Genomic DNA, 27,749 nt, shown 5'->3' with positions numbered 1-27,749 from the left:
AAAATACTTTCTTATATCCAGGTTCTTCCTTTTTGCTGCCGTCTTCCTCTCCTCCTCGCAGCGCAGGCTTGCAGCTGCTAAAACTAAACAGAGCTCCCTGAAAGGCTCAGCCAATCACATTGGCCATATTTGTCACATGACGTAGGACTCCAGTAGAGAACGTAATTTAACTCTTTCTGCACCGCTGGGTGAATGAGACGTCGACAGATGTTTTTTTTTCTTTCTATCGGGTTTGTTTCTCTTTACTCGAAGAGATCAAATTATTGGTGGGGACAATTCAATAATCGTTGGATATTGGTGGGGACACGTCCCTTCCGTCCATGCCAAATCTACGCCCTTGAGTGACAAAAACCAAAAAACCAAACAAATAGAAACTTTGGGCACTGGGGCCCAGAGGGACTCATGGATGTGGAATTCTTTTCATGGCTAAGAAGAACTCATTCACGATTAATCTAGGGAAGTTATGCCTACCTCAAGAGTGTTCCTATCATTGTCTGAGCAGGGTACCCAATAGCGCGGCTTTTCATTTTCTGCTTTCTGTTTTAACTTCAGTGAGACTTGGTGATGTCTAAGGAGACTGCAAAGAATTTTCATCTGAGCATTAAAAATAATCCATATACATAAAATTACTTAGAAACCTCTGAAATGGGATACTGTGCATAAAAATGGATATAATTCCTAAACAGTTAATGTAATGTATTTGTTAAACCCCTTGAATTAAAGGTGACATTCTACACTTTAATCACATCTTGATTGTTTGACTTAAAATCAACTTTGGTGGTGTACCAAGGCAAAATTGCAAAATCTTTGGTACTGTCAAAAACAACAAAACAAACAAAAAACAAAACAGAGGAACCAACTGTATGTACGGCTGACAAGGCTCACCCACCTCCACATCAGACACCTTCATACGGGTTCCCTCCTTGCCAACAAATATGTCGTCCACGTCTACGAGGATGTGACGGTCCAAGGACAAACACAGTCTCTTTCCTGTCAAGTAGGCAATAGCATCCACAAACACTAGCTTGTGAAGCCAGTAGTTGAGATTATTTCCAAAAAGAACTCTTTGAATGCCATCGTGGAGCCCCAAGTCTTGGATTACTGTGGCATGAAGGGCCCGCAAAGGGCTGGGTCCAAAATGCGCCAGTGTATCTGAGGTCTTGGTTCTAGCTAGAAGCACTGGTTCATAGGTAGAATGGTTAGACTGGAAAATGGTCCAGTCATCGCCTGGTAAGGAGCCCTGCTCCATCTGATTAGGCTTGGTGATGTAGAGTAGAGGAGCAGCGGGGTTGATGCGGTAGTCCCTGAGTCCCAAGTGCGAGTGTAGATAGAGAGGAAAGCCTTTGAGCTGTGCACTGAAAGGCGAGTTTTCATTCGCTTTGAAAAAGCCAATGACACCTACTCCATACTCAGCACAATACTTGTCCAGCAAGTCACGGTTCCACGAATCAAGATTGACATATTTCAAGACATTTTCATAGATGATCAAAGTATAGCGTCCACGGTTACGTTCTGTCAATGTGGGCATGTCACCTTTACCAGGAGCAATCTCTGTCCGGTAGTGAAAGCGACTTGACTCCAATATGGCTACAATCTCCTGGCCCAGTTGGGAATAGATGCTCTCTACAAACACCAGAACCACAGGCTCCGTCTTTAAATTATCCTTTACATGGTGTAGTTGCCCCTGGCGCGGAGGAAGAAAAAGTGGTGCCCTCTGGCCACCTGGCCCTCCTTCTGCATCGCCCGTACTTACTCCTAGTGAAATCCCACCACCTCCGCCACAATCACTAAAAGGTAAAGGAGGGGCCTCCTTGATTTTTGGGCTGTTGGAGACATAGTAAGCTAAAAAGGCCATGGACAGCAAGCAGAAGATGATGAGCGCCAGGATGAGGCGATGGAGCTCTAGCTGGCGGACACCTCGCATTAGCTTCCAAACACCCAACCCTGAACCCACCATGGTGTTTGGAGGGTAAAGGCAGGACTGGACAGCAAGAGGCAGTAATGATTAAGGAAGGACAGCAGATAAGGGAAGTAGGAGCAAGAGGAGAGGGGAGTGGAAGAGGAAGATCGAGCAGTAGATACTGGCACCGGGATGTGCTGAAGAATAGCCATTTACACTACGTCACCATGGCCAACATCATCCATTACCTCTTCTGTCCTTATGGCTCAGCAGTGTCAAAAAACAAACAAACAAAAAACTCTGCAACTTCCTTTCTCTAATTTGAAAGGTACAATACAGGGTCTGAAGAGTAAGAAATGTAAGATGGGTCAATAAAAATGAACACCAACACCAGTGGTCTCTGGCTGAGAACTGGTCGGGGTCTTCAATACCACGCCAAAAGTTCAATCTCAAGTTCCTGCTGGTTGGTCAGCAGTTCTTAAAGAGTTTAAGCAGATATTGCACCATGCGAGTGTCTCTCCTTTTGCAGATGTCTGACAAGTCCGTCAGCCATGGAAGCATCAATGCTTGTAGAATGTATTTTGGGGCCGACCCTCCTTGGGACACATTGTCTGTACATTGCCGAAAGACACCTGGAAAACGGGGAGAGACAAGTGGGAGGGTGAGAAAAAGGCAGTGAAAATTACAACAAAGGGTAAGAGGGGGAAAAAGCTGTTAGTTCTTAGAGCCATTCTCAAAAATCCCATGTTTTCTGTAGCCACAATTACGATATTAAACAGAAGAAAGTACTACTCTACACACACCATGGACAAACCAAAATCAAGTACACATTTTATAGCTTGTGTTCCTCCCCCTCCATTCCCCTAGAATTCACAAAGTACAAAGAAAGTAAATTGTCAATACTCAGCAATGTGCCAATTCTGCATCACTTTAACATCTGTTTCATTGCTACACTAAAAAAATCACTTGGTTTAGACGAGAGTTTTAGTGAGTTTAAGTATAGGAACTCTGGTAGTTACTAGGGGTGGGCGATATAAACGATATACGATAGGAACGATATAAATTTGGCCAACGATAGAGATTTTGACTATACCGCTCGATCGCGATAGCGCATGTTGATGATGTCATCAAGCTGAGCCTGTTTTGGTCGAAAGCATCGCAGCGGCTACAACCATTATCATCTGCAAATTATGGCGGGCGACAGTCATAGCAAAGAGATGAAGCACTTTTGAAATATGGGGAAAGCCAAAAACTGCGCTTCCTCCACTTCCGTAACATTGATTCATTAATGTTGAATTCTCTGCAGCTGCTCTGTTCCCATGTTGTTGCAGTATATTAATAACTAACCTCGTATTGTGGATGAATGATCTCAGTTGTTCTCCTGGCTGAAGTTTGGCCCGTGAATAGCATCCTGCTATGCGATTGCATTTGTCCCTGACCACCAGAATCCGTCACGTTAACTTTTATCGAGTGGAAGAAAGTTGGCGTTCATCCTCCAGCTTCACTGTGCTAATGTTATGCTAACATAGCTGTGTCGCTAGCAATCACGTAGCACAACATTATATACCAGGTAATCCAACTTCAGTAACCCTGCAAACGCCACTGCTGTTTAGTTTTCTGTCTTCATTTATGTTGGAAGTGATAGCAGAGCTGTACGTTTGAATTAGTTTCAAAAATCTCTCTGTCAGAACATGGTATGAAATGTTTAGGTGGAAACTAGCGAGCTAACTTCCTGTTAACTTCTAACTCCGTTAAATTTAATAAATTCTGTTTTCATGGATGTTAAACTTCATTGTTACACCTGGTAAAGCAGCAACGCTGATGATTTTATTAAAGATTAAAGAATTTAGACCGTTTTTTACTCTCGGTGTTCGTTTGACTGTGGGACCTGAAGTAGACGGAGTTTTGGACCCAGATTACTCCGCGAAGCTCCTCACTACGGCAGCCGTAATGCTCTGACAATCCATCAAGCAGTGCGGCTTACCAAAGTTGTACTAAAACATTTTTAACAGATTTCTGCAGCCAAAAATTGGTTCGAGGTCAGTAAGCACAACCAGAATTCATACATAAGGCACACTCTCGATTTTTGAGAAAATTAAAGGATTTTAAGTCCTTATAGTGTGGAAAATACGTTATACAGAAGAAAAGAATATATTGCGACATATATATCGTTACCGCACGTGCTTCAAATTATACCGCGATATGGATTTTAGGCCATATCGCCCAGCCCTAATAGTTACAACTAACTTTTAGGTTTATGTAGGTATGTCTGTGAAGGTTCTCGGTCATAGTAATCTAAGGAACTTGGAAAGAAAAGTTTTTTGTTTTTTAATTAATTAATTAATTAATTTTTTTAGGGCTGACACTTTTTTTTTGTCTTCCCTTTGCCAGGGTCGCAGTGTTTTCTTGGGAGAAATGTTTCATCACTCATCCAAGGAACTAGGTACTTCAGTCACTGTGCAAATGTACCGTTTATAATGTTGGGGAAACCTGCAGTCAGCTGAGTCTGATGAGTGACAAAACATTTCTCCACTGAAAATGCTACTCTAGATCAACAGAATCCCCTTTTTGGTCATGCTGAGATATGCCAATTTTGAGGCAACATCTCTATAGCAATCACTTTGCTGGTCCAAAAATACCACCCATCCACTCTCCTTTTCAGGGTTGCGGAGGGTGCTGGGGCCTATCCCAGCTGTCACAGGGCGAAAGGAGGGGTACACCCTGGACAGGTTGTTGGTCTGTCGCAGGGCTAACACATTCACTCACAGATTCACACCTATGGGCAATTTAGATTTTTCAATTGACCTATCCCCACTAACTGCATGTCTTTGGACTGTGGAAGAAAGCTGGAGTACCCGGGGAGAACCCACGCAAACACGGGGAGAACATGCGCAGAAAGACCTCGGCCTGATGGTGGAATTGAACTCAGGACCTTCTTGCTGTGCGGCAACAGTGCTAACCACTGTGCCAGCGTGCTGCCTGTTATCGTTGATATTTTAAATTAAATAATTTAGACTACAGAAATGAGAACAAATGAAGCATTTCTGAAAATAAAGTGTCTTAAGAGAGAAACAGCTGATTCCTAAGATGTTTTGTTATGTGAAGGCAATAGGGCACACTTTTACTCAAGACTTTTGCACAATACTGTCTCAATGAAAATTTGAGAAAACACTGATTACACAGATGAAATGTATCAGGATATGATCTGTAGATGACTATAGTTCTGATCAAAAGTTTAAGATCACTTCAAAATGATTGTTGATGGAGCTGCAGAAGCTGGTGACAGCCTAGCATAATCAGCCGGATGACTGACACTTACATGCTCATGCAAGTTAGCCGTGTTTGAATACTTTGCTTACACACCGCTTTGGTCTTGTTTGGAAACTTGATTTCTGTTTAGGGGGCGGGTTCTTTTTTGGAGGTGTGATCCCAAACTTTTGATCAGGTGTAAAAACAGCCTGTTTCAGTTTAAGCGTTGTTTTCAATAAATTGCATGATTGAAAAATATTTCATCTCACTCCCATTTCTTCTTGTTGCATGTTAAAACTCTACTTTAACCCTGTTAAGATCCAACCATGCAAAATGTGATTTTTTGCCATTTTTCAGGTGGTCTTAAACTTTTGATCGGCACTGTAGTATAACTGATGCCTGTAGAACATGAAGACGGACTAAAGTTGAATAAGGAATAAAATGTACTGACATTACTTGAACAGCTTTCCATCCACAGTTGCAAGTCCTTCAGCTCAACATTGGTGCCACCATCTGAAAAAGGAAAGATGAGATGGGAGCGATTAAGATAGTGAGCATAGTAGTGCAGAAACAGCAGAACAACACTTTAAAATACAGAAAATTCAAGTTATTAGGCAAAACCCTAATAATTTTGACCATGACCTTTCTTCTGGTATCAAAAGTCGTCTCCTTGTACAGGTGGCTGCCATCATACCTGTTGCTTGTGTAGCTTTTCTTATTACACTTTTATTCTCCAGTCAACCTTTAAATGCTACAATACAACACTCTGAACAGTCAGCCTTTTACAGCAGTTAAGTTCAGACTGTTGCTTGCATCAGAAGTCAAAAACCTCCAAGCTCCATTGTAATCTTTCAGTCAGAGGAGTGAGATTAAACACGCGTGAATCATGCCATCAGATGATATTTAAATTTGACCAATCACTACACTACTCTGTCCATTCTGAGAATAAGAAAAGGTTAGCGGTGGGGTTGGACTTTACTCGTACTCTAAGATACTGGGTTTCTTATGTTCATGATCTATAAGCAATAACCATCAAAATTAAAACAAAGACTTGAAGTAGTTCACATAATATACAAGCCTTTAATTAAATCACATAAAAATGTAATGATATTCAAATTTTTGTGACACACCATTTAGTCATTCATGAGCTCCTGTTGAGGAGGTACAGGGAGCCACACTACACACCTTAAAGGCCGGTCCGTGAAAATATTGTCAGATATAAACTGGTTCGTGGCACAAAAAAGGTGGAGACTGCTGGTTTATAGGTCCCATCCACTGAAGATCAAAAATGCAAGGAAATGCATTAATTGATACTGGAGCTGGGCGATAGAACGATAACGATATGTATTGCGAAATAACTTTTTCTCGATAGAAAAACTAAACTATTGCGATAGACCTCATCTCTCTTGTCCTCTTAAAGAAAAAAAAAAAAAAAAAAAAGAACAGCCAATCCATATTAAGTAGCGCAGAGCCGAACCAATCACAGCCGCAGCGTCACGTGACTTGTTACGTACAGCACAAGTGCCAAGCCGCACATGTGTATTTGTTTGGGAAGCAGCCAGCCACTGTGCCGCCCGGGTAATGGAGGAAATGAGTACTGACTAGAGAAAGATCAACCGAGAGCGTGAGCGAAGGTTACCGAAGAGAAAACAGATGATGGTTCCAATGCCGGAGAGATTGTTGACCGGAAGAGCCACAGAAGTTCTGTAGTGTGAAGGTATTTCGACTATTTCAAGTCTGACAAAAACAGAGTAGCGCGCACTGTAAATTGTGCTGAAAGCAAGTCTGGAAATACAATAAAGCGGTGCATGCTCAATCTCTGACTGGAAGCGCTAATTTGTCATTTGGCTTTTGTCAGACTAAAGTAACTGTTAAAACTGTTTGAAAAGCTCAGCTATACAACAAGGAGAGATCGAGAATTTCCTTTTAGTTCTCAGTTTATTTGATATTGACAAAAGTTAGTCAATTTTGTCTGTTCTTCTGTAAAACAAACTAAGATTTATTTTTAGAATTAATATTTTGTTTCTAAGTGGAATTGACAATTTAGTCTGTTTTGTTTGTTCTGTTTTGAAACTTAAACGCTTTAGCGGCTGCCTTTTGTGTAGTTTGCAATATTTGCCTTTATTTATCTGAAAAAGTCTCATGTTCCTTAAGTACATCTACCCTGTTGAACTTATTATGGGAAATAAATATTTAAATCAAAACAAGCTGCTGATTATTTCACATTTTACTTGTGAGCAACGGCACATTTAAATCTTACAAATATAGTTATTTGGCTTATATCGTGATATATATCGTTATCGCCTGAAATGAAACAAACATATCGTGATATGAAAAAATCTCATATAGCCCAGCTCTAATTGATACTGATCAATATTACTATTGGATCATATCTAACTGTGTTGACACTAAAAGTGCCATTTTCAACTACTCCAGCTGACACAGAACTTTACACGGCCCCTCCCCTCAATAGCATGAACACAGATGCACATCTTAATGCTAGTCAAATAACAATGAACAGATCCCTGTTCATTGTTATGAACCAATGCATGTTTATGAGCCTGTTTAAAATCCCTAACTGTGTTACCAGAGAAATCAGCTGGCTCCATCACCACAGGGCCAGGTTTTAATAGCTTCACTTTCTCTTTATGAACATCACCCCAGGGCCTTCTTCTTAATTATCAAGTCTTATCACAAACATCAGGAACATATTCTCAGGACAAAATTAGGCATGTGCTTACAGCACACAACTAATTGTATAGCCATTCAAGAAGAGAAATGAACAAGTGAGACTTCAGAGGGGAACAAAGGGAAAATCAGCTTTTATAGCCGGCTCATTCATCATTTAAATTTTACCACAAGATAACTTTACAGTATGAAGGGAAAAATGTTTCCTAAAATACAAAACTGCAGTCACCTTTTGATAGTAGATTCATTCTGAAGTGGAACAGTGTTGTTGTGCCCCATCAGGTTGACACTCTACATGTTAAAATATTGCTACTCTGAGTGACTGAAATATACAATTAGGTCCATAAGTATTTTGACAGTGACAATTCAGAGAATTTTAATTCAAACAATCAAAATCAGACGACAGTACACTTTCTGCTTAAATCCAAGAACTAAACCAAAATGCTGAATTAACAGGCTCACATTTTCAGACAGTCAAAAGACACTAGACAACTGAATGTTAAACAGTTCTCACAGCCAGATGACGTCATTCTGTGACAAATAAAGCAAATAAAAGATCTGCAGTGGATTGCAGGTTTTAAGCTTGAACAGCTTTCCACTGAAGCTCTCATTAAAAGATCCCGAAGTGATGGCCATGCAAGTGAAGAAAGCTGACATTAACCCAAATAACCTCCGTCTCAGATAGGTTCATTTAGAAGTGATGTGGTGCATGAATGCACAGGCTAGATCATCAATGCCAAAAGGTCTGAAGGAGCACAGAAAACTACTAAAGGGGATGTTTGCAGAATCATTTCCACTGTTAAGAAAAAACCCTTTACAACTTTATGGAAGTAGGAATATTATTGTCAAATGAAGGGGAATACATTGGCTTTGCCACAGACCAAACCACAAATAACATTTAGAAACAGAAAGACCAAATAAGACTTCATCACAACATGTCTGAGAGAGCCTGCACAACTCTGGGAAATAAAAAGCAGAAAAATAGGATAAATCTGCAAAACAGTGTTAAAAATATATAGAGGGAAGATAAGGAAGAAGTAATGCATAGGTAATGACCTCAGCCATAACCCCACGAGTACATCAGCACCTGCGAATGTTATGCCATAGCGTATGTGTCTGCCAGTGGAAGCAGGCCATGACATGACTGCTAGCAGAAGTATCAGGATGCATTAGCCCCTTTTCCATTTGTACCTCCTCAGATTGACTCGGCACGGTTCACCACAGTTTTCAGGATTTTCCATCAGGTCGTACTACCTGGTACTTTTTTAGTACCTGCTCGGCTGGGGTTTCAAGTGACTAAAACAGGTACTAAAATGTGACGTTGTCAGACTGCATGGCATTTATTGGGTGGTTAATAGTGTCCCAGATTAGTCATGAGAGTGTCTCAGCTCAAGAAAATCATAACCGCCATTTTTTAAACTCAGCAACAAAGGGAATGGCTACAAAAAACAACGGCGTGACCCCGCGAGTGTGACGAAAAGCTACAGACAGAGCAGCAGGTCGCTTCAACATCCACCTTTGTTCTAGTGTTTGTGTAGCATATTAATTACGTTGTGGGATGCGCAGACACATTGCTATGACGACAAGCACACAAACAAGGTAATAATAATGTATACTTTATTGATCCCCGTGGGGAAATTCCTCTGCATTTAATCCATTCACTCAGTGAAGCAGTGGGCAGCCATTGGGCGCCCAAGGAGCAGCGTGTAGGGAACCCCCAACCTTCCGATCATGGGGCCACCACTCTACCTACTGCACTATCCCTGCCCCAGCAAACAAGGTACTACTGGGTTGTAATGGCAAACCAGTTGGTCTGAGTCGGGTCCTGTCGACCCAAGTAGGTACTAATAGAAAAAGGGCTACTGTGGCATGTAGGGGCTATACTTTGATCAGATTCAGCCAAAAGCTATAAAACTGCAAATAGATTGTGATGCAACAAATACTACAAAAAGAACCCAAGAGATTCTCCAGGCAACTAAGAGGAAACTGAGTATTTTTCAAAGACCAAGGTTGTCTCAGCCCAAATAGAGAATGCTTTAGTTAGTGAAGACAAAACTGAAGACAGAGACACACACAAACAAACAGCAACTGAAGGTGGCAGCATGGCAGCAGTAAAGTCCTCCAGAGCATCTCAAAGGAGGAAACGCACCATGCCTGCTCTTCTAGTTTCTCAGCAAAATGAACAAGTCAAAGCAATTTTTTTTCACTTCGATTTACGGAGTGTCTTCGGGTGTCTTTGAGTTCATCCGTCTCCAGCTGATTAGTTTTATTTCCATCAAACCACATGGAAGCTTTTCATTCCTAATACATTTTCAGTAAAGAGATCCAACATATTTTTCCCCATAGAGATCGGATGTTTTTTCAAAGTGTTCCTGTTATTTTTTCAACAGTGTATTTCTGATTACTTTTGTGCTTCTGAATATCGAGTCTGTGTAAAAAAAAAATGGCTGCAATTCTTAAACAGTTAATGCATTACTTTTGTTAAATCCTTTGAATTTAAGCTCAAGGTTCATCGTTAGATTTGAAATCCATTATGGTGGTGTAGAGAAGCAAAGCTTAAAAATTTGTCACTGTGTAACTATATATAAACAATATATACTGTATTAAGATGGTCCTAAAATGGTGATGGTCTGGAGATGACAACGATAAAGTAGTCTGATCCTTCTCAGGCCGCGTTCTAGATTATTTAATTTGATATGAAATCATATGTATTTGTAAAGTGGAGTCGGCGAAAGGGGTTCAAAGAGCGCCGAGGCTGCAATGTTACGGCTATTAGTGTAATCTGAACAGCTTTGGTTATTTGGCAACGACCAAAACATCCAACCTGGTGTCGACAGCACCTCTGTCGCTGTGCAACATCTGGTCTACTTCACGTTACACTAGTGAAAATATGGGACTTGGCAGTAAATCAGACACAAGGGTGACTTCTCAGTGCACATACCTGTCGGACTCACCACACTATATTACATGAAGGAGGACATCTGAAAAGCAGCACGGCAGCAAACTAACTCTTTAGCCTGCTGAGTGCATGCGCAAAGCTCGCTAACGTTAGCTTAGCTAAGAACAGCGTTCAGTGTGTCTGGGTAAACGTCTAACCTATAAAACCGTGGCCAGACCATGGCTTCCTGGTGTTTTTATCTCATTGGAGTGCAGGTATATCCTTGAGTTGTCCAGCCGCTAACAAGGATTCCCAAACACCAGTCCCCTAACTACGGGTATGACTTGTACCCACAGCTAGCTGCTGTGGCTATTAGAGCCACTCAAAATCCTGCAGACAACCGGGCTTCAGCACCTAGGCCTTAGCATAAAATCTGTCTGTGACGCTCACCTGTATTCATTGTCCACACACAGTGATCCGTCCATGGCGGAGAAGCACAACAAGCTTCAGTATTTACTGTGAGAAAGTGAACTTCGTTTCGTCGGTGCTCAGGTAGCCATCTTGGTTCTGCCGGGGCCTGGAGTCAACCAAATCCGTCACACAGGGGGAGGGTTTACAATCTGAAGGCCCACGTTATTAATCGAAGAGTTGTTTTCGTAGACTGAAGATAAAGAGAACCGTTTTCCTGTCAATTCGGGAAATATCGAATGAGTGGACACACTTTTATTTTGAATAACTGAAGCTACAAAAGTTACACAGATTTGTTTTTGTTTCTGGTGTGTAGCACAGTGAAGTTCCCTGATGTGACCCGCGAGCAGAAGCAAAACACTGACATAACGAGTTTGTTACAAGAATATTGTCGTTTTACTTTCTTACTTACACTAAAACACCTCAGTAACGGCTAACTATCTGATAATATACATGCTGAACCCTTTGTTTTGCTCATCACATTATCTAATTTGTTCACCCACAGTTTGATTGAGATTCGATTCAGAATACTTTATGGATCCCCATAGGTAGGGTGACCATATTTTGATTTCCAAAAAAGAGGACACCTGGCCCAGTCATGAAGAATTTTAATAATACTGTTTGTTTAAAGAAAATTTTAACATATTTAAAAGATGCCTTCTCTGTGCGGTTAATGAATGGTGAAATAAAAAATGTCATATAGGCTTTTGCAAGTCAATAAGTGCCAAAAACAAAACAAAACAAAAACAAACTTAAAAACCTCTGGAATTAAATAATGTTACAGAAATAATGCCTCATCTGTATAAGAAAAATTCCCAGTGAGGTACCAGTGAGGTATTGTGCAGTGGTTTCTGATTTCTCAATTAATTTTGTTTGCACGCCACCACTCCATTTTCTCTGTTCTGTTACTGAAGTCTGAGAAATGCCACAGTGCTGGATTTCATTAGCTTCAAGAGTGACAATAGCTTCAGTCTTGGTGCGGGCACTGCTGAACTTTTTAGCTGTGTTTTTTTTTTTAGCAACACACTAGTGCAATCCATGGATCTGTAGCTATTGAGACAGGATATTTCTAACTTTAGAGATGTTGCACAAATGGAAGAAAGCAGTCTTACATATTTGTTTAATATGTGCGTTGAAGGACATGTCCTGGTCAAAAATGACTCCAAGGTTCCTCACAGTGTTACTGGAGGCCAAGGTAATGCCATCCAGAGGAAGAATCTGGTTAGATACCATATTTCTAAGCTTTTCAGGGCCGAGTACAATAACCTCAGTTTTATCTGAGTTAAGAAGCAGAAAGTTAGTGGCCATCCAAGTCTTTATGTCTTTAAGACATTCCTGCAGTTTAACTAATTGGTGTGTGTTATCTGGCTTCATGGACAGATAGAGCTGGGTGTCATCTGCATAGCAGTGAAAATGTATGCTATGTCTTCTAATGATGCTGCCTAAGGGAAGCATGTATAATGTAAACAGAATTGGTCCTAGCACCGAACCCTGTGGAACTCCATAATTAACCTCAGTGTGTGAAGAGGACTCTCCATTTACATGCACAAACTGGAGTCTATTAGATAGATATGATTCAAACCACTGCAGCGCAATACCTGTAATACCTACAGCATGGTCTTGTCACGGTTCTGGGTCATTCTGACCCAGCATTTTCTGTTTCTTATATTTTGGTGTTTTTCTGTATTATGATTTATGCTCTGATTCATTAGTTGTGCTGCTTTTGATTATTATTATTCCTTCAGTCTGTCTCTCAAGTCTGTCTTTGTAAATTGTTTCTTGTTTCCTATTTACTTTGAAGGTCCATGTCATATGTTAGTGTATTCAGTTTTACTTCCCCTGTCTCGTTAGCCCTAATTTCTCCCAGCGGTGTCTCCCTCCTGTTTCCCATTCCCTGTGTTTTTAAGCCCTGTGTTTTCCTTTGCTCTCTGTTGGGTTGTACTTTCTACATGCTGTGTGTTTGTCATGTTCCAGTGTTTCTGTTCCAAGTTTTGTTCTGAGGTGGCTGTAGCTCAGGAGGTAGAGCAGGTCGCCTAGTGATGGGCAGATGAAGCTTCATGAAGCACTGAAGCTTTTCATCCAATTGGTTCACCCCAGCACAAAGCGTCTTGAAGCTTCATTTGCTCTAGTAGGACATCTACTGGATGTAAAAATATTAGTTGGCATGAATTTGAAGAGTGTGGCCTTTTGCACACAGCCTGTAAATGTCAACAACAAAAGGAGTGTGTAAAACATGTATATTGTAGTGATGGCAGTATACTGTGTATATTTATACTGGCAGTATGGAAAATGATTATTTGGAAATGCTTAAAATGGAAATGATCATTTACTGTGAGGTGTGGTTGGGGTGTGGATAGTGATTAGTGTTTAGGGGACACATCATTGGTTTTTATTTAAAAACAACAGTTTCTCCACTGTGGCAGGTCGTAGGTGATTTCTTTTTTTGGACAATATTTCCCCTGCTTTTAAAAACACTCGCTCACAGGGCACAGATGAGGCAGGGGTACACAGTTATGTCACTGCTAACTTATATAAGTGAGGATAGACATATTTTTGTCTCTCCCAGTATTTAAGGGGGTCCTCCAGCCTTCCAATATTTGGCTCCGTTGGACCTCAATATTCGCGTCTGCTGTCACATTTTGTCTGTGTCTGCCTGACACTCTCATCCAGGCGACGCCACAGGTTGTTACCTAAACAATAAGGAGAGTTTTATGTGATACTAACAATTCAATTTTCAATTCAATGTTATTTATATTGCGCCAAATCACAACAACAGTCGCCTCAAGGCGCTTTATATTGTACAGTAGATCGTACAATAATAGATACAGAGGAAAACCCAACAAACAGTTTATATAAATGCAACTCAAATGCAATAACAATAGTACCGTGGGAAACAGCCTCAACAGTTTGTGACGTTGAGGTCCTAGCTCTTGCAGGACCGAGAAACCCGAGTTTTCTGAACCTTGGGTCCAGCAGTGTTGCAAGGAACATAATGCTCAGGGTTTGTATTTTATCCAGCTTCTCTCTCAATAGCATCCTCAGTTTCTGAGCCAGAGAAGACCCAACAGATGGTGATTTTTCTATTCGTTCATTGAGGCAATGACCCAGCATAGTGAGCAAAGGTATGACCTTTGACCCAAACACCCTTTTTTTCCCGAGAGAGCTCAGTGGTTGCATTGTTAAATGGTGCTAGGACAACCAGACACTCTGAAATTATACCAAATTCCTCAGATGAAACAGGTGGGATGTCTGTTGTGAGACTTGCCAAAGCAGCACCCACTGGCTCCCTTTGCTCCAACAGTCTTTGCAGCATATTGTAAGTGCTGTTCCAGCGGGTTTCCTCCACCTGTATTAGTTTGAGTTGAGGCTTCCTTAGTTGTTCCTGCACCACTGAAAGCCTCTCCTTACAAAATATAATTAAAAAGCATACATTAGATTGTCAAGGGAGCAGAACTATACACTTAAGTAGCATTAAAGAAACTGTAATTAAGCCACTTAAGAACTTACCTTTGCAATATCCCACGATCTTCCTGGACTTGGCTCGGATGGCAGAGACCTCAGGGGTCTGGTCAAGGGCCTTCTTCACCACTAAGTTCAGGGTGTGAACTATGCACATGGCATGTTTGAGTCTTAGCTCCATTGCACAAGCCCCCATATTGGCAGCCCCATCTGTCACTAGGCATGTGACTTTGTCAGTAATTGCCCATTCTGTCATGAGTGAGCCTTTCACTTGTGCAATATTTTCTGCAGTGTGTGCATTAGGAAAATATTGCACTCCTAAAACAACGGTGTTTAATGTGCTGGACTCATCAACAAAATGACAGGTGACTGCATGATAGGCCTCTGTGTTGATGGAGGTCCACATATCTGATGTCAGACTCACAGCTGCTGCCTTCTCAATGCTGGCCTTAGCTTTCTCCTTCACCTCCTGGTACTTGGCCTCCACCATGACTTTCAGGGCCTAAAGCAGGGGTCGGCAACCTTTCTGATGACGAGTGCCGTCTAAAATTTCCTCAGAAGTCAGTGTGCCATATGATTGCATTAGCAATAAATTTAATAATGCTCTATATTAACAGTTACACACTATATAGATCAACTTTATAGAATTATATTTGTTCGCAGATGTTGGCAGCTATCAGCGAATAGTTATCAGCTGTTTAGAAACAAAAAAAGACTTTTTATCCATAACAACAAATGAACTGTACAACAGAAAATGCAAATGCTATTTATGGTCTCCTCACAACAATGATAAGAAAAATAAACTGGTCCAATATGGCATGTTTGACACACATGTTAATGTGATCTCTGGTCTCCCACTCAGAGACACAGGTCTCTGAGTGTCCAGCATTCAGAAGCTACCTGAGGACTCATGTGAGAGAAAATCTGCTCACACAGACATGTAGAGCCAAATACTGTCAATAAGGCCTCTGCAATGTTCTGAAGACAGTTAAACTTGTCAGGTAGTGATGTCCAGCAGGTGAACATGCAGCTCCATGAACACGCACAGCTGTGGATTCCAGCTGCTTCGATGTTGCATTAACTGGCATTAACTCAGCCAGTTAATGTGAGACAAACTAGCTGCTCATTAAAGATTTCTGGTTTGATCAGAAAATAAAACATTGGTCCAAACACCTGAAAGTCCCAAAAACTCATTGTGAATTCTGTCTCGAGTCTACGGATGTATCTGTGTATTTCCGTGGTGCTGATGCTGCACTGAGCGGACAGCTCCTGAAGCTTTTGAAGTGTCGGAATGTGGAAAGCTAACAACGTCCCTCTCACCGGTCTCTAAGTTATTTTTAGCCAATTACAAGTTGAATCTGGTAGTTGGGGTTGTTAGCTAAAATACTGTCATTAAGAAGAGGCACAACTAATGTGTCTATGTGAGCTGATTTGCGATGTGCACTGCTGGCGCGGCCATTTATTTTTTAATGCACCCTCTCAGATTACTTCACTGCGTGTCGTTCCCAGGGCTGGACTGGGACAAAATATTGGCCCGGGCATTCTGACTAGAGACCGGCCCCCCAGGTATTACAGGAAAAGCCATAAAGCCTTTAAATGAAAACAAACGCTGTTGTGACAGTGATGTACAGTCTTGTTGGTATATGTGTGATTTCTATTCATTTTACATCAGATAAAAACTTTGGTTGTAAGATTCAGATAATTATTTAATAACAGCCAGACATTTTAAATGAGAATAAGAAAGTATTTTTTTGTGCCCCCCTTTCCCTGTTAATGCTCTACCTGGCCCCCCTGGCAAAACTTTGCTAGACCCCATTTCCGCTGCTTGTATTCGCGATCTCGTTCTTTCGGTCACTACACACAGCTCGTGACCATAGGTGAGGGTAGGGGCATAGATAAATCGGTAAATTGAGAGCTTCGCTTTTACACTCAGCTCTCTCTTCACCACAACAGACCGGTACAGCATCCGCATCACTGCAGCCACTGCACCAATCCGTCTGTCGATCTCCCACTCCTTTCTCCCATCACTCGTGAACAAAACCCCGAGATACTTAAACTCCTCCACTTGGGGCAGGGTCTCGTCCCTGACCCAGAGTGGGCACTCCACCCTTTTCCGGCTGAGGACTATGGCCTCCGATTTGGAGGTGCTGATTCTCATTCCCACATCTTCACACTCGGCTGCGAACCTTTCCAAGGCAAGCTGGAGGCCATCACCTGATGAAGCCAACAGGACCACATCATCTGTAAAAAGCAGAGATGAGATCCTGAGACCACCGAAGGGAAAGCCCTTCGCCACTTGGCTACGTCTGGAAATTCTGTCCATAAAAATAATGAACAGAATCGGTGACAAAGGGCAGCCCTGGCGCAGCCCATCACCCACCAGAAACAAGTCCGACTTATTGCCGGCTATGCGGACCAAGCTCTTGCAAAGGTCGTATAAGGACTGAATGGCCCGTAGCAATCGGCCAGACACCCCATACTCCCAGAGCACCCCCCACAGGACCCCCCGAGGGGCTCTACCACCAAGTAGTTGTTTAACTGCCTCAGTGACCTCGCCCTCAGAGATTGGCGGGTCATCCCCTTCGTTCCCAGACTCTGCTTCCACCACGGAAGACGTGCCAGTGGGATTGAGGAGATCCTCGAAGTATTCCTGCTACCGCCTGACAATTTTCTCAGTTGAAGCCAGCAGCACTCACTACACACAGTGCAGGTAGAACACCGCTTTCCCCTCCTGAGTCGCCTGATGGTTTGCCAGAATCTCTGGCCTGTTGGTACCTATCAGCTGCCTCCGGAGTCCCACAGGCTAACCAAGCCCGGTAGGACTCCTTCTTCAGCTTCGTGGCTACACGACAGGCACCAACCACCTTGCGGCCACAGCTCAGTGCAGCGACTTCGGCAATCGAGGTGCTGAACATGGACCATTCAGACTCAATGTCCCCAGTCTCCCTCGGGATGCTGTTGAAGCTCTGCCAGAGGTGTGAGTTGAAGATCTCGCGGACCGGGGCCTCTGCCAGACGTTCCCAGCACGCCCTCACTGTACGTTTGGACGCGCCAGGTCTGTCCAGCATCCTCCCTCACCACCAGGTGGTGATCAGTTGACAGCTCAGCCCCTCTCTTTACCCGAGTGTCCTAAACATATGGCCTCAGGTCTGGTGACACAATTACAAAATCAATCATCGACCTGTGGCCTAGAGTGTCCTGGTGCCACGTGCACTTATGGACACTCTTATGTTCAAACATGGTGTTTGTTATGGCCAAACTGTGATTTGCACAGAAGTCTAATAACAAAACACAGCTCGGGTTCAGATCCGGGAGGCCGTTCCTCCCAATTACGCCCTTCCAGGTCTCACTGTTGTTGCCAACATGAGTATTGAAGTCTCCCAGTAGGACAACAGAGTCCCCAGGGGGAGCACCCTCCAGTGCCCCACCCAGGGACTCCAAGAAGGCTGGGTACGCTGAACTGCCACTTGGCGCATAAGCACAGATGACAGTCAGGACCCATTCCCTAACCCGAAGGCGAAGGGAACAAACCCTCCTGTCCACTGGGAGAAACCCCAACATACCTGCAGCAAGCCAAGGGGATACCAAGATACCCACCCCAGCCCGACGCCTCTCACCAGGGGCAACTCCAGACTGAGACAGAGTCCAGCCCATCTCCAGGAGACTGGTTCCAGAGCCCAGGCCATGCGTTGAGGTGAGCCTGACCTAGCCGGTACCTCTCAACCTCACGCACTAGCTCCGACTCCTTCCCCACCAGAGATGTGATATTCCATGTCCCAATTGCCAGTCTTGGTAGCCGGGAATCGGTCTGCCAGGACCTCCTCTCCTGGACTGGCCGCTGCCCGAGATTGCACCTGACCCCTACGATGCCTCCTGCGGGCGGTGGGCCTGCAGGAAGATGGGCCCATGTCCCTTTTTCGGGCTGTGCTTGGCCGGGCCCCATGGACTAATGCTCGGCCACCAGACGCTCACAGTCGGGCACCCTCCCTGGGCCTGACTCCGGGGCGGGTCCCCCGGTAACCCTATCCCGGGCAGGGTGAACTGTTCCCTTGATGGTCTTTTCATAGGGTTCTTCTGAATCGCTCTTTGTCTGGTCCCTCACCCACGACCAATTTGCCATGGGAGACACTACCAGGGGGCAAAAGCCCCCATACAACATAGCCCCTGGTATCCCTGGGACACACAAACCCCTCCACCACGATAAGGTAACGATTCGCGGAGGGGAGCTCTAATTAAGTTATAACTGTTCTAAGACTGTAACTTTGAAACGATATTAATTATTTGGGACATGGGAAAAGAACTACACTGGACATCACCCGGTTATATATATACTGTATATAGTTCACAGAAAAAAAACAAACCCTACAGGCCCTGCTTCTAATATCTTGATTGGTAAACAAAATGGACAAAATGGATTGCTTCATTAGCTTTGCAGCTGGAACAGCTTCAACTCTTCTGGGAAGGGTTTCCACAAGGGTTAGGACTGTGTTTATAGGAATTTTAGACCATTCTTTCAAAGTGCATTTGTGAGGTCTTTACAGTCCCGTGGCAGCTTTACTTGGATGCAGCTGCTCGGTCGTGGAAACCCATTCCGTGAACCTCTCCATGCATTGTTATTGGGCTAATCTGAAGGCCACATGAAATTTGGAGGTTTCTAGCCACTGACTCTGCAGAAAGTTGGCAACCTTGGTGCACCATGTGCCTCACAGTCTGCTGAACTTGCTCTGTGATTTTACGTAGCCTACCACTTTGTAGCGTGGTTGATGTTATTCCTAATCGCTATCACTTTGCTATAATACTACCACTAACAGTTGACTGCTGAATATTTAGTAGCAAGATATCTGTGTTCTCAGTCATTCAGGTCATCGTAGTCTAAGGAGCTTGGAAAGAAAAGTGTCTGGACTTCTTTAAGTTGCTTGAAGATGTTTCACCTCTCATCAGAGAAGAATGAACTAAAGAAGCTTCTCGGAAATGTCACGACTGAACTTATTCCACAGGTGGCATTCACTGATCTCCTGAGAGTGAGCCGTTCTCTCACAAATAAAGCAGTCTGCATACCTAGGTGTTTGATTTTACACACCTGTGGTCATGGAAGCAATTGGAACACTTGAATTTGATGATTTGGATTTCTGTGGGAATTTTGGCAATACAGTGGTCCCTCACTATATCGCGGTTCACCTTTCGTGGCCTCGCTGTTTCGCAGAATTTTTTTGTGCAATTTGTTTATTTATTTTTTTCGCGTTTTTTTTTTTTTAACGCTTTGTGTTCTGGGTCCTGATTGGCTGTAGACCATTGTCAGTCAATCTCGTGCTGTGTCTCCTGTACAGTACAGAATGCGTTCAGCTTGTCAAATTTACACAAATCTTCACTAGCAGTGTGAGTCTGAAGTGCTGTACTGTATGTTTGTAAGTTTTCTCCCCAACAAGAGAGAAAAGTGATAACGTTAATTTCTGTCTGAGAAAAGTGTATAAAGTGTGTAGTGAGGGGTTTTACAGCCCAAAAACATCTATAATAATAATTTTAGATAAATAAAGTTGCTGATTTCACCTATCGCGGGTTATTTTTAGAACGTAACGTAAACGAGGGACTGTTGTATAGTATATATGACGGTGGGTATCGTCAAGAAAAGGATTGGACAATCTGAGTCTTACTAATTTATCAGTTGATAACTGCTAACGCTTGTGGCCATGGGTGAGATATTGCACAGAAACACATTGGTTTGGCCATTTTAGCCTAAGTTGGATAAAACAAATAAATCCCTACTCAAACCCACAAATCAGTCAAAGCAATTTAGTGTTTTCAATGATCTTTATTAAAGTAAACTCTACACTTTTACTATTGCTTTTATTTTTTTGTCTTTGCACTCTCAATTAGAACCTTTTGCAATCAGCACATATACAACTTTTCAATCGAACTACACTTTTGAGAAATACAAAAATATCACAGTACATTTTCTACTACGTCACCTTCACCTGTGAGGTCCAGAACCAATGAGCCAGTTTCAGAACCACAGCAGCTGCCTGGACTGTGTCAACATGTCTTGAAGTAACAGCACCATGGGCTATGAGCTAACCACATCGAAGAAGAGGGCCACTCAAACACACTGTGTCATATGTGTCTGGTAACTGTCTTGAAGAGTGTTGGGGCTTAAGTGGACCAGAAAACTGAAAACAAAGAAGATAGCACTTTCCAGAGCAAAACCAAAGCCATGTCTGATTAAGAGAACGCAGTGCCAAAGTAATAGTCTCAGAACATTTGGGTTTTAGATGATTAGCTACACTGTACATGTGTGACAGTGTATACAAGGCATGAGCAGCATATAATTCAGGACCTCGGACAACCTAAAACGCTAAGCTGATATGGTGACTGGTACTGATTACACTGTAATAGATGTCAGTGTAATCTGCAGAGAAAACAAATGTGGTTGGAAGGTGAGACAGCGATGTCTGGGACTTGTCCACTGTGTATGGTTTGTACTAAAAAGGTACATTTGCTGAACCAAATTCCTAGCCTTCAAATTCAGGCACATGAATAATAAAGCAGACATTTCAGTTTTGTGTGGCTTATTTGGGTTTTTCTGAGTGCGGCCAGAAAGTTTTTCTTTTACACTTCAATCATCCAAACAGTGGTTTTAGTTCTGTTTGGTGCATCAGAACAAGGCAAATGCACTCCATATCACTGGACAAATGAAAGGCTTATAAAGGAGTGTTTACACGGTATGTTTGGCTTTTACAATATGGAAAACTTTGGACAAAAAGGATGTGGATCAGTCAAATGGACAATGCTGCTTCCAATAGGTCTGCCATCTCCATCCACACTGCTGTATTCTGTGCATTTAAACTAGTCAGTGCTTTAGATGCGGTGAAGAAGGGCTGGATGTGTGATTTTAATATTTATGATCATGCTATTCTAAATTCTTTTTATTACGTTTTAGTCAGGAGTCTGTTTAGTAGCTGTGTTTAGACAGCATTGTAAATTAGATTAAGCAAATCTAGTTTGCTTTAAAGCATTTTTATATTTATATAAAAGATCTATTAAATGTTCTGACAGCTGCTGGAAATCTGGGGATTCCATATTGGAAAATTATTTTAAAACAAACAAACAACTTAGCCCAAATGGGGCTGATAAGGTGTTTTGACTGTTGGACAGTGTAGCTCGAGAAGGCCTTGCAGACATTGTTTGCCTAAGCAGTGGTGAGGTGGCCTCTGGTTTTGGTCTGGAGCTGTTCATGTCACTTCTCAGGCAGGCTAAAATGTACAAATGTATCCCACACAACAGAAAAAGCACCTTCAGCATCCCCTCACTCTCGTCCCATTCCTATTTGCTTACGTGTCATAGCCTATTACAAAGTATCAAAAAAAGATTAAACAAAATACTGAAAAATCCTCACCAATAGGGACAATAAACTGCTTCATATTAAACTTTTTTTTCTTCTCACAAATCATTGTTTTGTCCCACACTGTAATGATTCATATCCATGGTGACAAGACTCTGGTGAGTGAAGCATCTACCACTACACAGGAATGTTGCAGCATAAAAATAACTCACGCAGTGGTTTCCTTTAAAACAAAACTAAAAACAGAATACAAAACAGTGAAAATGAAGTGAGGATGAGGGGGAGAGATCCCTGTCAGTCTTAAGTTGAGGAGAAATGAAGAAAGGAAGGAGTACACTGGAATTCCACATTTACATAACGATAAACAATGATAAAAGATCGGCCAGGAAGAGCAGGTAAGTGACCAGGCTTCTTCACAACGCTCTGGTGGACAAACACAAAAAACAAAAGTAAGTCTGTGAATTGGGGAATGGGAGTCGATTGCACTGCCTATGTGCGCTTCACTGAGTCCTCGGAGCAGGGAGCAATGGCCCTAACAAAATCACACGTAAGTGTGGTCAGCTCAGTGCAGTGGCAGTAGCTATGCTGGAGGCTGGATGGGACTTCTTGGCCCAGGCTGACGCTGAGCAGATTTAGTCTCCCCGAGTGTGCTGCTCACGGAGAGAAGGTTGCCATCTCCAGGGATATACGCTGCCATAGTTCCTTGGTCTGTTTGCCCCTTTTCAGGTTCTGCAGCACATCGTTAAACTGCATCATACCCACAGGAGTCAGACAGAAAGCACCTCGTGCGCTGCGGATCATGTTGACAAAGTCATCGTAGTCAGCAGGGGTCAGGTGGATGAGCCGGTGGTGAATATGCTGCAGAGAGAAAAGGAGGTGACACTGGACAATGTAGCCTGAACCTTCCTGTTTAAGTGGAGCTACTCACACATAACACATGCTGGACTACAACAGTGTTTCTATAAAGCTAGGTCAAATTCAACCAACTTACAGATGTGCTTAAATGATTTACAACAGAAGTCCAAAAAACCAAAAATGTAAATATGATTTTCTAATCGTATAAACCCAAATATTATTGACAATCGAACAAAAAGAACATCTCAAATGTTTAAGCTGAGACATGTTACTGACCTCAATTAGTTTCAAAATGTTCACATCGCTGTTTCTTTTCAGTTTTCAGTTGCCCAGTTCATTTTAAATTTGATGACATGAAGATTTTCTCAGTTTAAACATTTGATATGTTTTCGATGCTCTACTGTTAATAAATTATGTCTTTATGAGACTAACAAGTCATTGCGTTCTGTTTGAACTGATATTTTACACAGCATCACAAACTTGTGGAACTGGAGCTGTAAATCTACATAATTGCTCAGCGCAGCCTCCACAACATCTGACAATTAGCTGCTGGGAGGATGTCAGTCACTATGAAGTGGCCGGAAAAAAAATACAGAAAATATGTAAAAAGAAAACTAAAATCGGCAATCGAGCCAGAGTATTATCAGATTCAGGTTATCACAACAGATTCCCAATTGGTCATGTAATAGAAAATTTAAAGTGCTGCAGTGCTTAAGCGTACGCTCAGTTGTGGCATCGTAATGGAAACTTCCACTCAACAGTCTAGAAGTAGCTCAACTCACGTCAACCTCACCAGCTGAAGAAAACAACTCTCTTTTGCAGGCGCTGATAACACCAAGGGCATGAAAAAGCGCACTCGTTGTAGTGGAGTGTTTGTTAGGTTTCACAGCGAGCCGCGTGAGGTGCTATGATCAGTTTGTTACTTCCTCCCTTTTTGTGAACGTGTAAAGGAGTGGGAGCTCCACTCCCGTCTCAGAGACTGCATGACAGCATCGTGCTGGATGTACTCGTGTGCGTGATAATAAACAGTGTTGATTATAGTAACCGTGTCTGCAGACTTGTTCACTTGGGCCTGCGAACACATGTAGACAAATATTGGCTTTTTACAACAGCTCTATCGTGCTTTTTACTCTCCTTACTGAAAAACTGTAAAAGATTTTAATTACTTATAAATATGAGACACTTGTGGGAATCAGTCCTGCAGCCCAACCTGCTTTACTCTTTGTCATCAACCCCATTATGAATGCAGTGGTCCCTCGCTATATCGCGTTTTTTAACAGTGCTTTGTGTTCTGCGTCCTGATTGGCTGTAGACCATTGTCAGTCAATCTCGTGCCGTGTCTCCTGTACAGTACAGAATGCGTTCAGCTTATCAAATTTACACAAATCTTCGCTAGCAGTGTGAGTCTGAAGTGCTGTATGTTTGTACGTTTTCTCCCCAACAAACGCAACAATGTCGACGAAACATTTTGCACCATCAGCGGCAGCTGGGGTGTCTGGTTTGATCCTATAATACTGGACTTATTTTTCTACGAAGGTTTGAACTTTGAGAGTTTAAACAAGAGAGAAAAGTGTGAAAATGTTCATGACTGTCAGAGAAGTGTGTAAAGTGTGTAGTGACGATGTTACAGCCTTAAAACATCTATAATAATTGTAAAAAATAAAGTTGGCTACTTCGCGGATTTCACTTATCGTGGGTTAATTTTAGAGCGTAACACCCGCGATAAACGAGGGAGCGCTGTATTGCGGTGAATATGATGTACCTGCAGATAGGCTTGCTGGCAGCGCTGGACAAGCTGTTGGAAAGCAGGTGTTCGAAGATGGGCATGGATGTGGGCGGGGTTCAGCCTTTGCAAGGCCTCCATGATTAACTCCTGCAGGACAAATGGACTGAGGACGCCTTTTGCTGCTCCAACACAGAACTGGTACACATAGTTGACTCCTGGCAGGACGGAAGGAGTGAGAGAAAAGTCTGCCTTGAGCCATGTAGACAGGAAGGAGTAACGGTGATTAAGATAGAGGTAGGAGTCAACTGATCCAGGGATTGCTGCCTGACTCCTACCTCTGTCTTAATCAGATTTGCATTAAACTTCAGCCAACACACAGATCATCTATAAAATTTCAAATAATAAATCAACCGTGGAAGAGATTAAAAAAAACGAGACAGATTACAATTTAACTGAAAATGACCATGGAGCGGTTAATCCCGTTATCTCTTGAAATGCTCTTAAAGCAGTCTAAAGAGGAAAGCTTATAGCTAAGCCAGCATCAATTAAAACAGCTAAAAGGGAAACATACACAGAAGAAGACTAACTGTCTGAAACTGAATGACATGTGACGCTTCATTATTTTATTTGATCCTTTTGCTACGTCAGGAAGAGGAAGCTGTGGATTGCAGTGAAGCCTGTCTATTTGTCTTCATGGTTGGGTTGTCAGGCATATGAATGGTTACAGCATCAGTGCCAGAGATACCGGCAGGATGAACAAACTAATCCGCAGAGCTGAAAGCATCATTGGTCAGAATCTGCAGGCGTTCCAGTCGGTGAGGGACAGGAGGTCACTGAGCTAACTGCTCGCCATCATGGAGAACCCATCACACCAAAATCCACTCCACATGTCGAGGCAGCAGAGCTCCTTCTCCCTCAGTCCGATTCACACTTCCTGCCACTCTCTATAAACTGCACACTAACTGTTTTTCACTAACAGTCCACACATACTTATCGGTTTTACCCTTTCTTCTTTTTCATATAGTTTAGTAACACAGTTTGCACTCCTCTCTTGCACAGTGTCAGTCTTACTTCATTTTTACTTTTGTTTTTTCCCCCCATTATTGCATATGTAACATCTTTGCACTCTCTTACAGTATAAGGCCCCCATTATGCACCTGTGGCACTTTTATTCAAGTTGGTTGCTTATTAAATGTAAACTGTACTCTTTCTATTCTTTATTTCCTTATTGGATCATCATTCCCATCCATCCGCCACAGAGAGTTCAGGCTATGTTGAAAAATAAAGATGTCATAATTTTACAATCTCTGTTCTCATATACTTTATTTCCATTTATTTTTCCAAATGTTTCAATACATTGTTGCATCTATTTGCCATTTCCCAGCAAAATGCAAAGAGATAATGGATGGTTTAAGACCTAGAACATTACTATATAATTGAAGGCTTCACTTTTTTGTATTTTTTTCTTCAAAATTGGCTTCTGTAGCAACGATTTCTTTTATCATCTTACTTCCCCGATTTCAAACAGAATGCAAATGTGTGTCCAGGTGCAGCCAGAGATGTCCCTTTATTTGGTAAAGTCTCACCTAGCCTGGCAGCAAGTCCCAGCAACCATTTGACGTCCTCAGTATAAGGAGGGCTCCTGGAGAAGTTGTTGGGATGGTCATTGTGAGCCCTTCTGCCCAACATCTCTAATGCCAACATGCCTTTACAGACGACAAGGAACACATATTGGTTAATAATGCAGACTACTTAGACTAACATATAATCAGAGAACATAAACTACTCACCAACTCTATAAGCAGAATGCAAGTAGTGCAGGCCTTGTTGGCTAATGGGCTGGCTGTGCTGCTCATCTTCTGCTGGGAAAGGACTGCTGACCAAGGAGCCAGGCTGAGAGGACAGAGAGGGCAGAGATGCTCCCTGGATGGCCTGGATGGTGGGGCCAGGGTGAACACCACCAACTACAACATTTTAACAGACACAGTACATTGGTTAGCAATGACAACATACAATTGTTGTGAAAAGTTTACATTCACTAATCAAGGGCATGAATGTACCTTCAGCGGCTTTAAAAATCCCCAAAGGTTTATTTTAGGTTCACACATGGTCAAAAATATACATTTATGCTCAACTACATACATATAGTCAAGTTGTTTAATACGTGGTGCTGAAGGTTCTGCGATCGCAGTTCACTACAACGGGTACTTTCTTTTTGGAGCATAAAAGTCTGAACAGTCCAAAGAACTCAGTTAAACTAAGAAGGAGAATAAGGATTTAAACAAGGAAAGTCTTTTGGAGCTATTTCTAAACAACTGCAGATTCTAAGATAATCAGTTCAAACACGTTATTCAGGTCTAGAAGAAGACATTGCATGGACCAAGACAGGGGGAACCAAGAAACAGGCCCTCGGACTGAATTTGTAACTGTCCACACGGACAAGCTAAAAAAGAGCAGCTCAAAGAAATGATTAAAAGTCCCAGATTAACCTTGACATTCATGCTTCTGATGAGTAAACTTCTGACCACAACTGTATGCAAACTCGCCCATGTAACAATGTAACAATTACCAGCAAAAAAAAGTTTTAATTCAGAAGAATTAGCAACTGCAGTTCTTAAACACAAAGTAGTCCCGACCTGCTACAGTGGTGCTGAGCGGCAGACCGGCCTCGGTGTGGTAGGGGTGGACAGCAATTTGAGTCATGGACGGTACAGGAACACCAGGGAAGGTGACAGCCGTGGCTGCCATTGATGGCTGGGGGCCAGTGGCCACTGAGAATGGATACTGGGCACCAATGAATGCTGGGTGCATTCCCTGAAGCAGTTAAGCAAACATGCATAGATTATTTGCATATTATTATGAATAGTCTAGAGAGAGATTTTCACAAAATGTAGTCACTGTGCTGCACAAGACAATAAAAACTAGGAATTAACAAGATGCACATATGAAAAAAAAACAATACTACTACTAATAGTTGTGAAAACATTTGTGATACGCACTTATTCATAAACAGCACTGGATATAAGAATCGTCTCTTTGTCTGACATTAGGAGGAGCTGTACAAGCTTTTCCAGTTGCTATAAAAGCCGCCAGTATCTAGAATGATGAAACTGTTAGGCAAGTTTGAAGATCTCGCATGTAAAGTTATGTGCAAAAGTATTGAAGTAGCCCTCATCTCTTTAAGTTTTGC

At 42.4% G+C, this 27,749-nt stretch overlaps 2 protein-coding genes across 2 annotated transcripts in view; both read right to left on the bottom strand.

Moving 5' to 3' along the window:
• The window catches only part of ndst2a (N-deacetylase/N-sulfotransferase (heparan glucosaminyl) 2a), a 32,411-nt gene extending 21,077 nt beyond the window's left edge, over positions 1-11,334 (bottom strand). The window contains exons 1-3 of the mRNA XM_085182779.1: positions 11,166-11,334; positions 5,601-5,662; positions 890-2,532 (exon numbers count right to left, since the gene is read on the bottom strand). Of these exons, the coding sequence (XP_085038905.1) occupies positions 890-1,957 (1,068 nt within the window). The 5' untranslated portion in view covers positions 1,958-2,532; positions 5,601-5,662; positions 11,166-11,334. The remainder of the gene's footprint in view (positions 1-889; positions 2,533-5,600; positions 5,663-11,165) is intronic.
• A 9,097-nt stretch (positions 11,335-20,431) lies between these two features.
• zswim8 (zinc finger, SWIM-type containing 8) overlaps positions 20,432-27,749 on the bottom strand; it is a 41,148-nt gene continuing 33,830 nt past the window's right edge. The window contains exons 22-26 of the mRNA XM_085182695.1: positions 27,196-27,373; positions 26,350-26,523; positions 26,146-26,265; positions 24,596-24,774; positions 20,432-22,836 (exon numbers count right to left, since the gene is read on the bottom strand). Coding sequence (XP_085038821.1) covers positions 22,633-22,836; positions 24,596-24,774; positions 26,146-26,265; positions 26,350-26,523; positions 27,196-27,373 — 855 coding nt within the window. The 3' untranslated portion in view covers positions 20,432-22,632. The remainder of the gene's footprint in view (positions 22,837-24,595; positions 24,775-26,145; positions 26,266-26,349; positions 26,524-27,195; positions 27,374-27,749) is intronic.

This window comes from Neolamprologus multifasciatus, chromosome 13, assembly GCF_963576455.1.
Source record: "Neolamprologus multifasciatus chromosome 13, fNeoMul1.2, whole genome shotgun sequence".
Taxonomy (NCBI): Eukaryota; Metazoa; Chordata; class Actinopteri; order Cichliformes; family Cichlidae; genus Neolamprologus; species Neolamprologus multifasciatus.
This window is presented reverse-complemented; position numbering and strand designations above follow the sequence as displayed.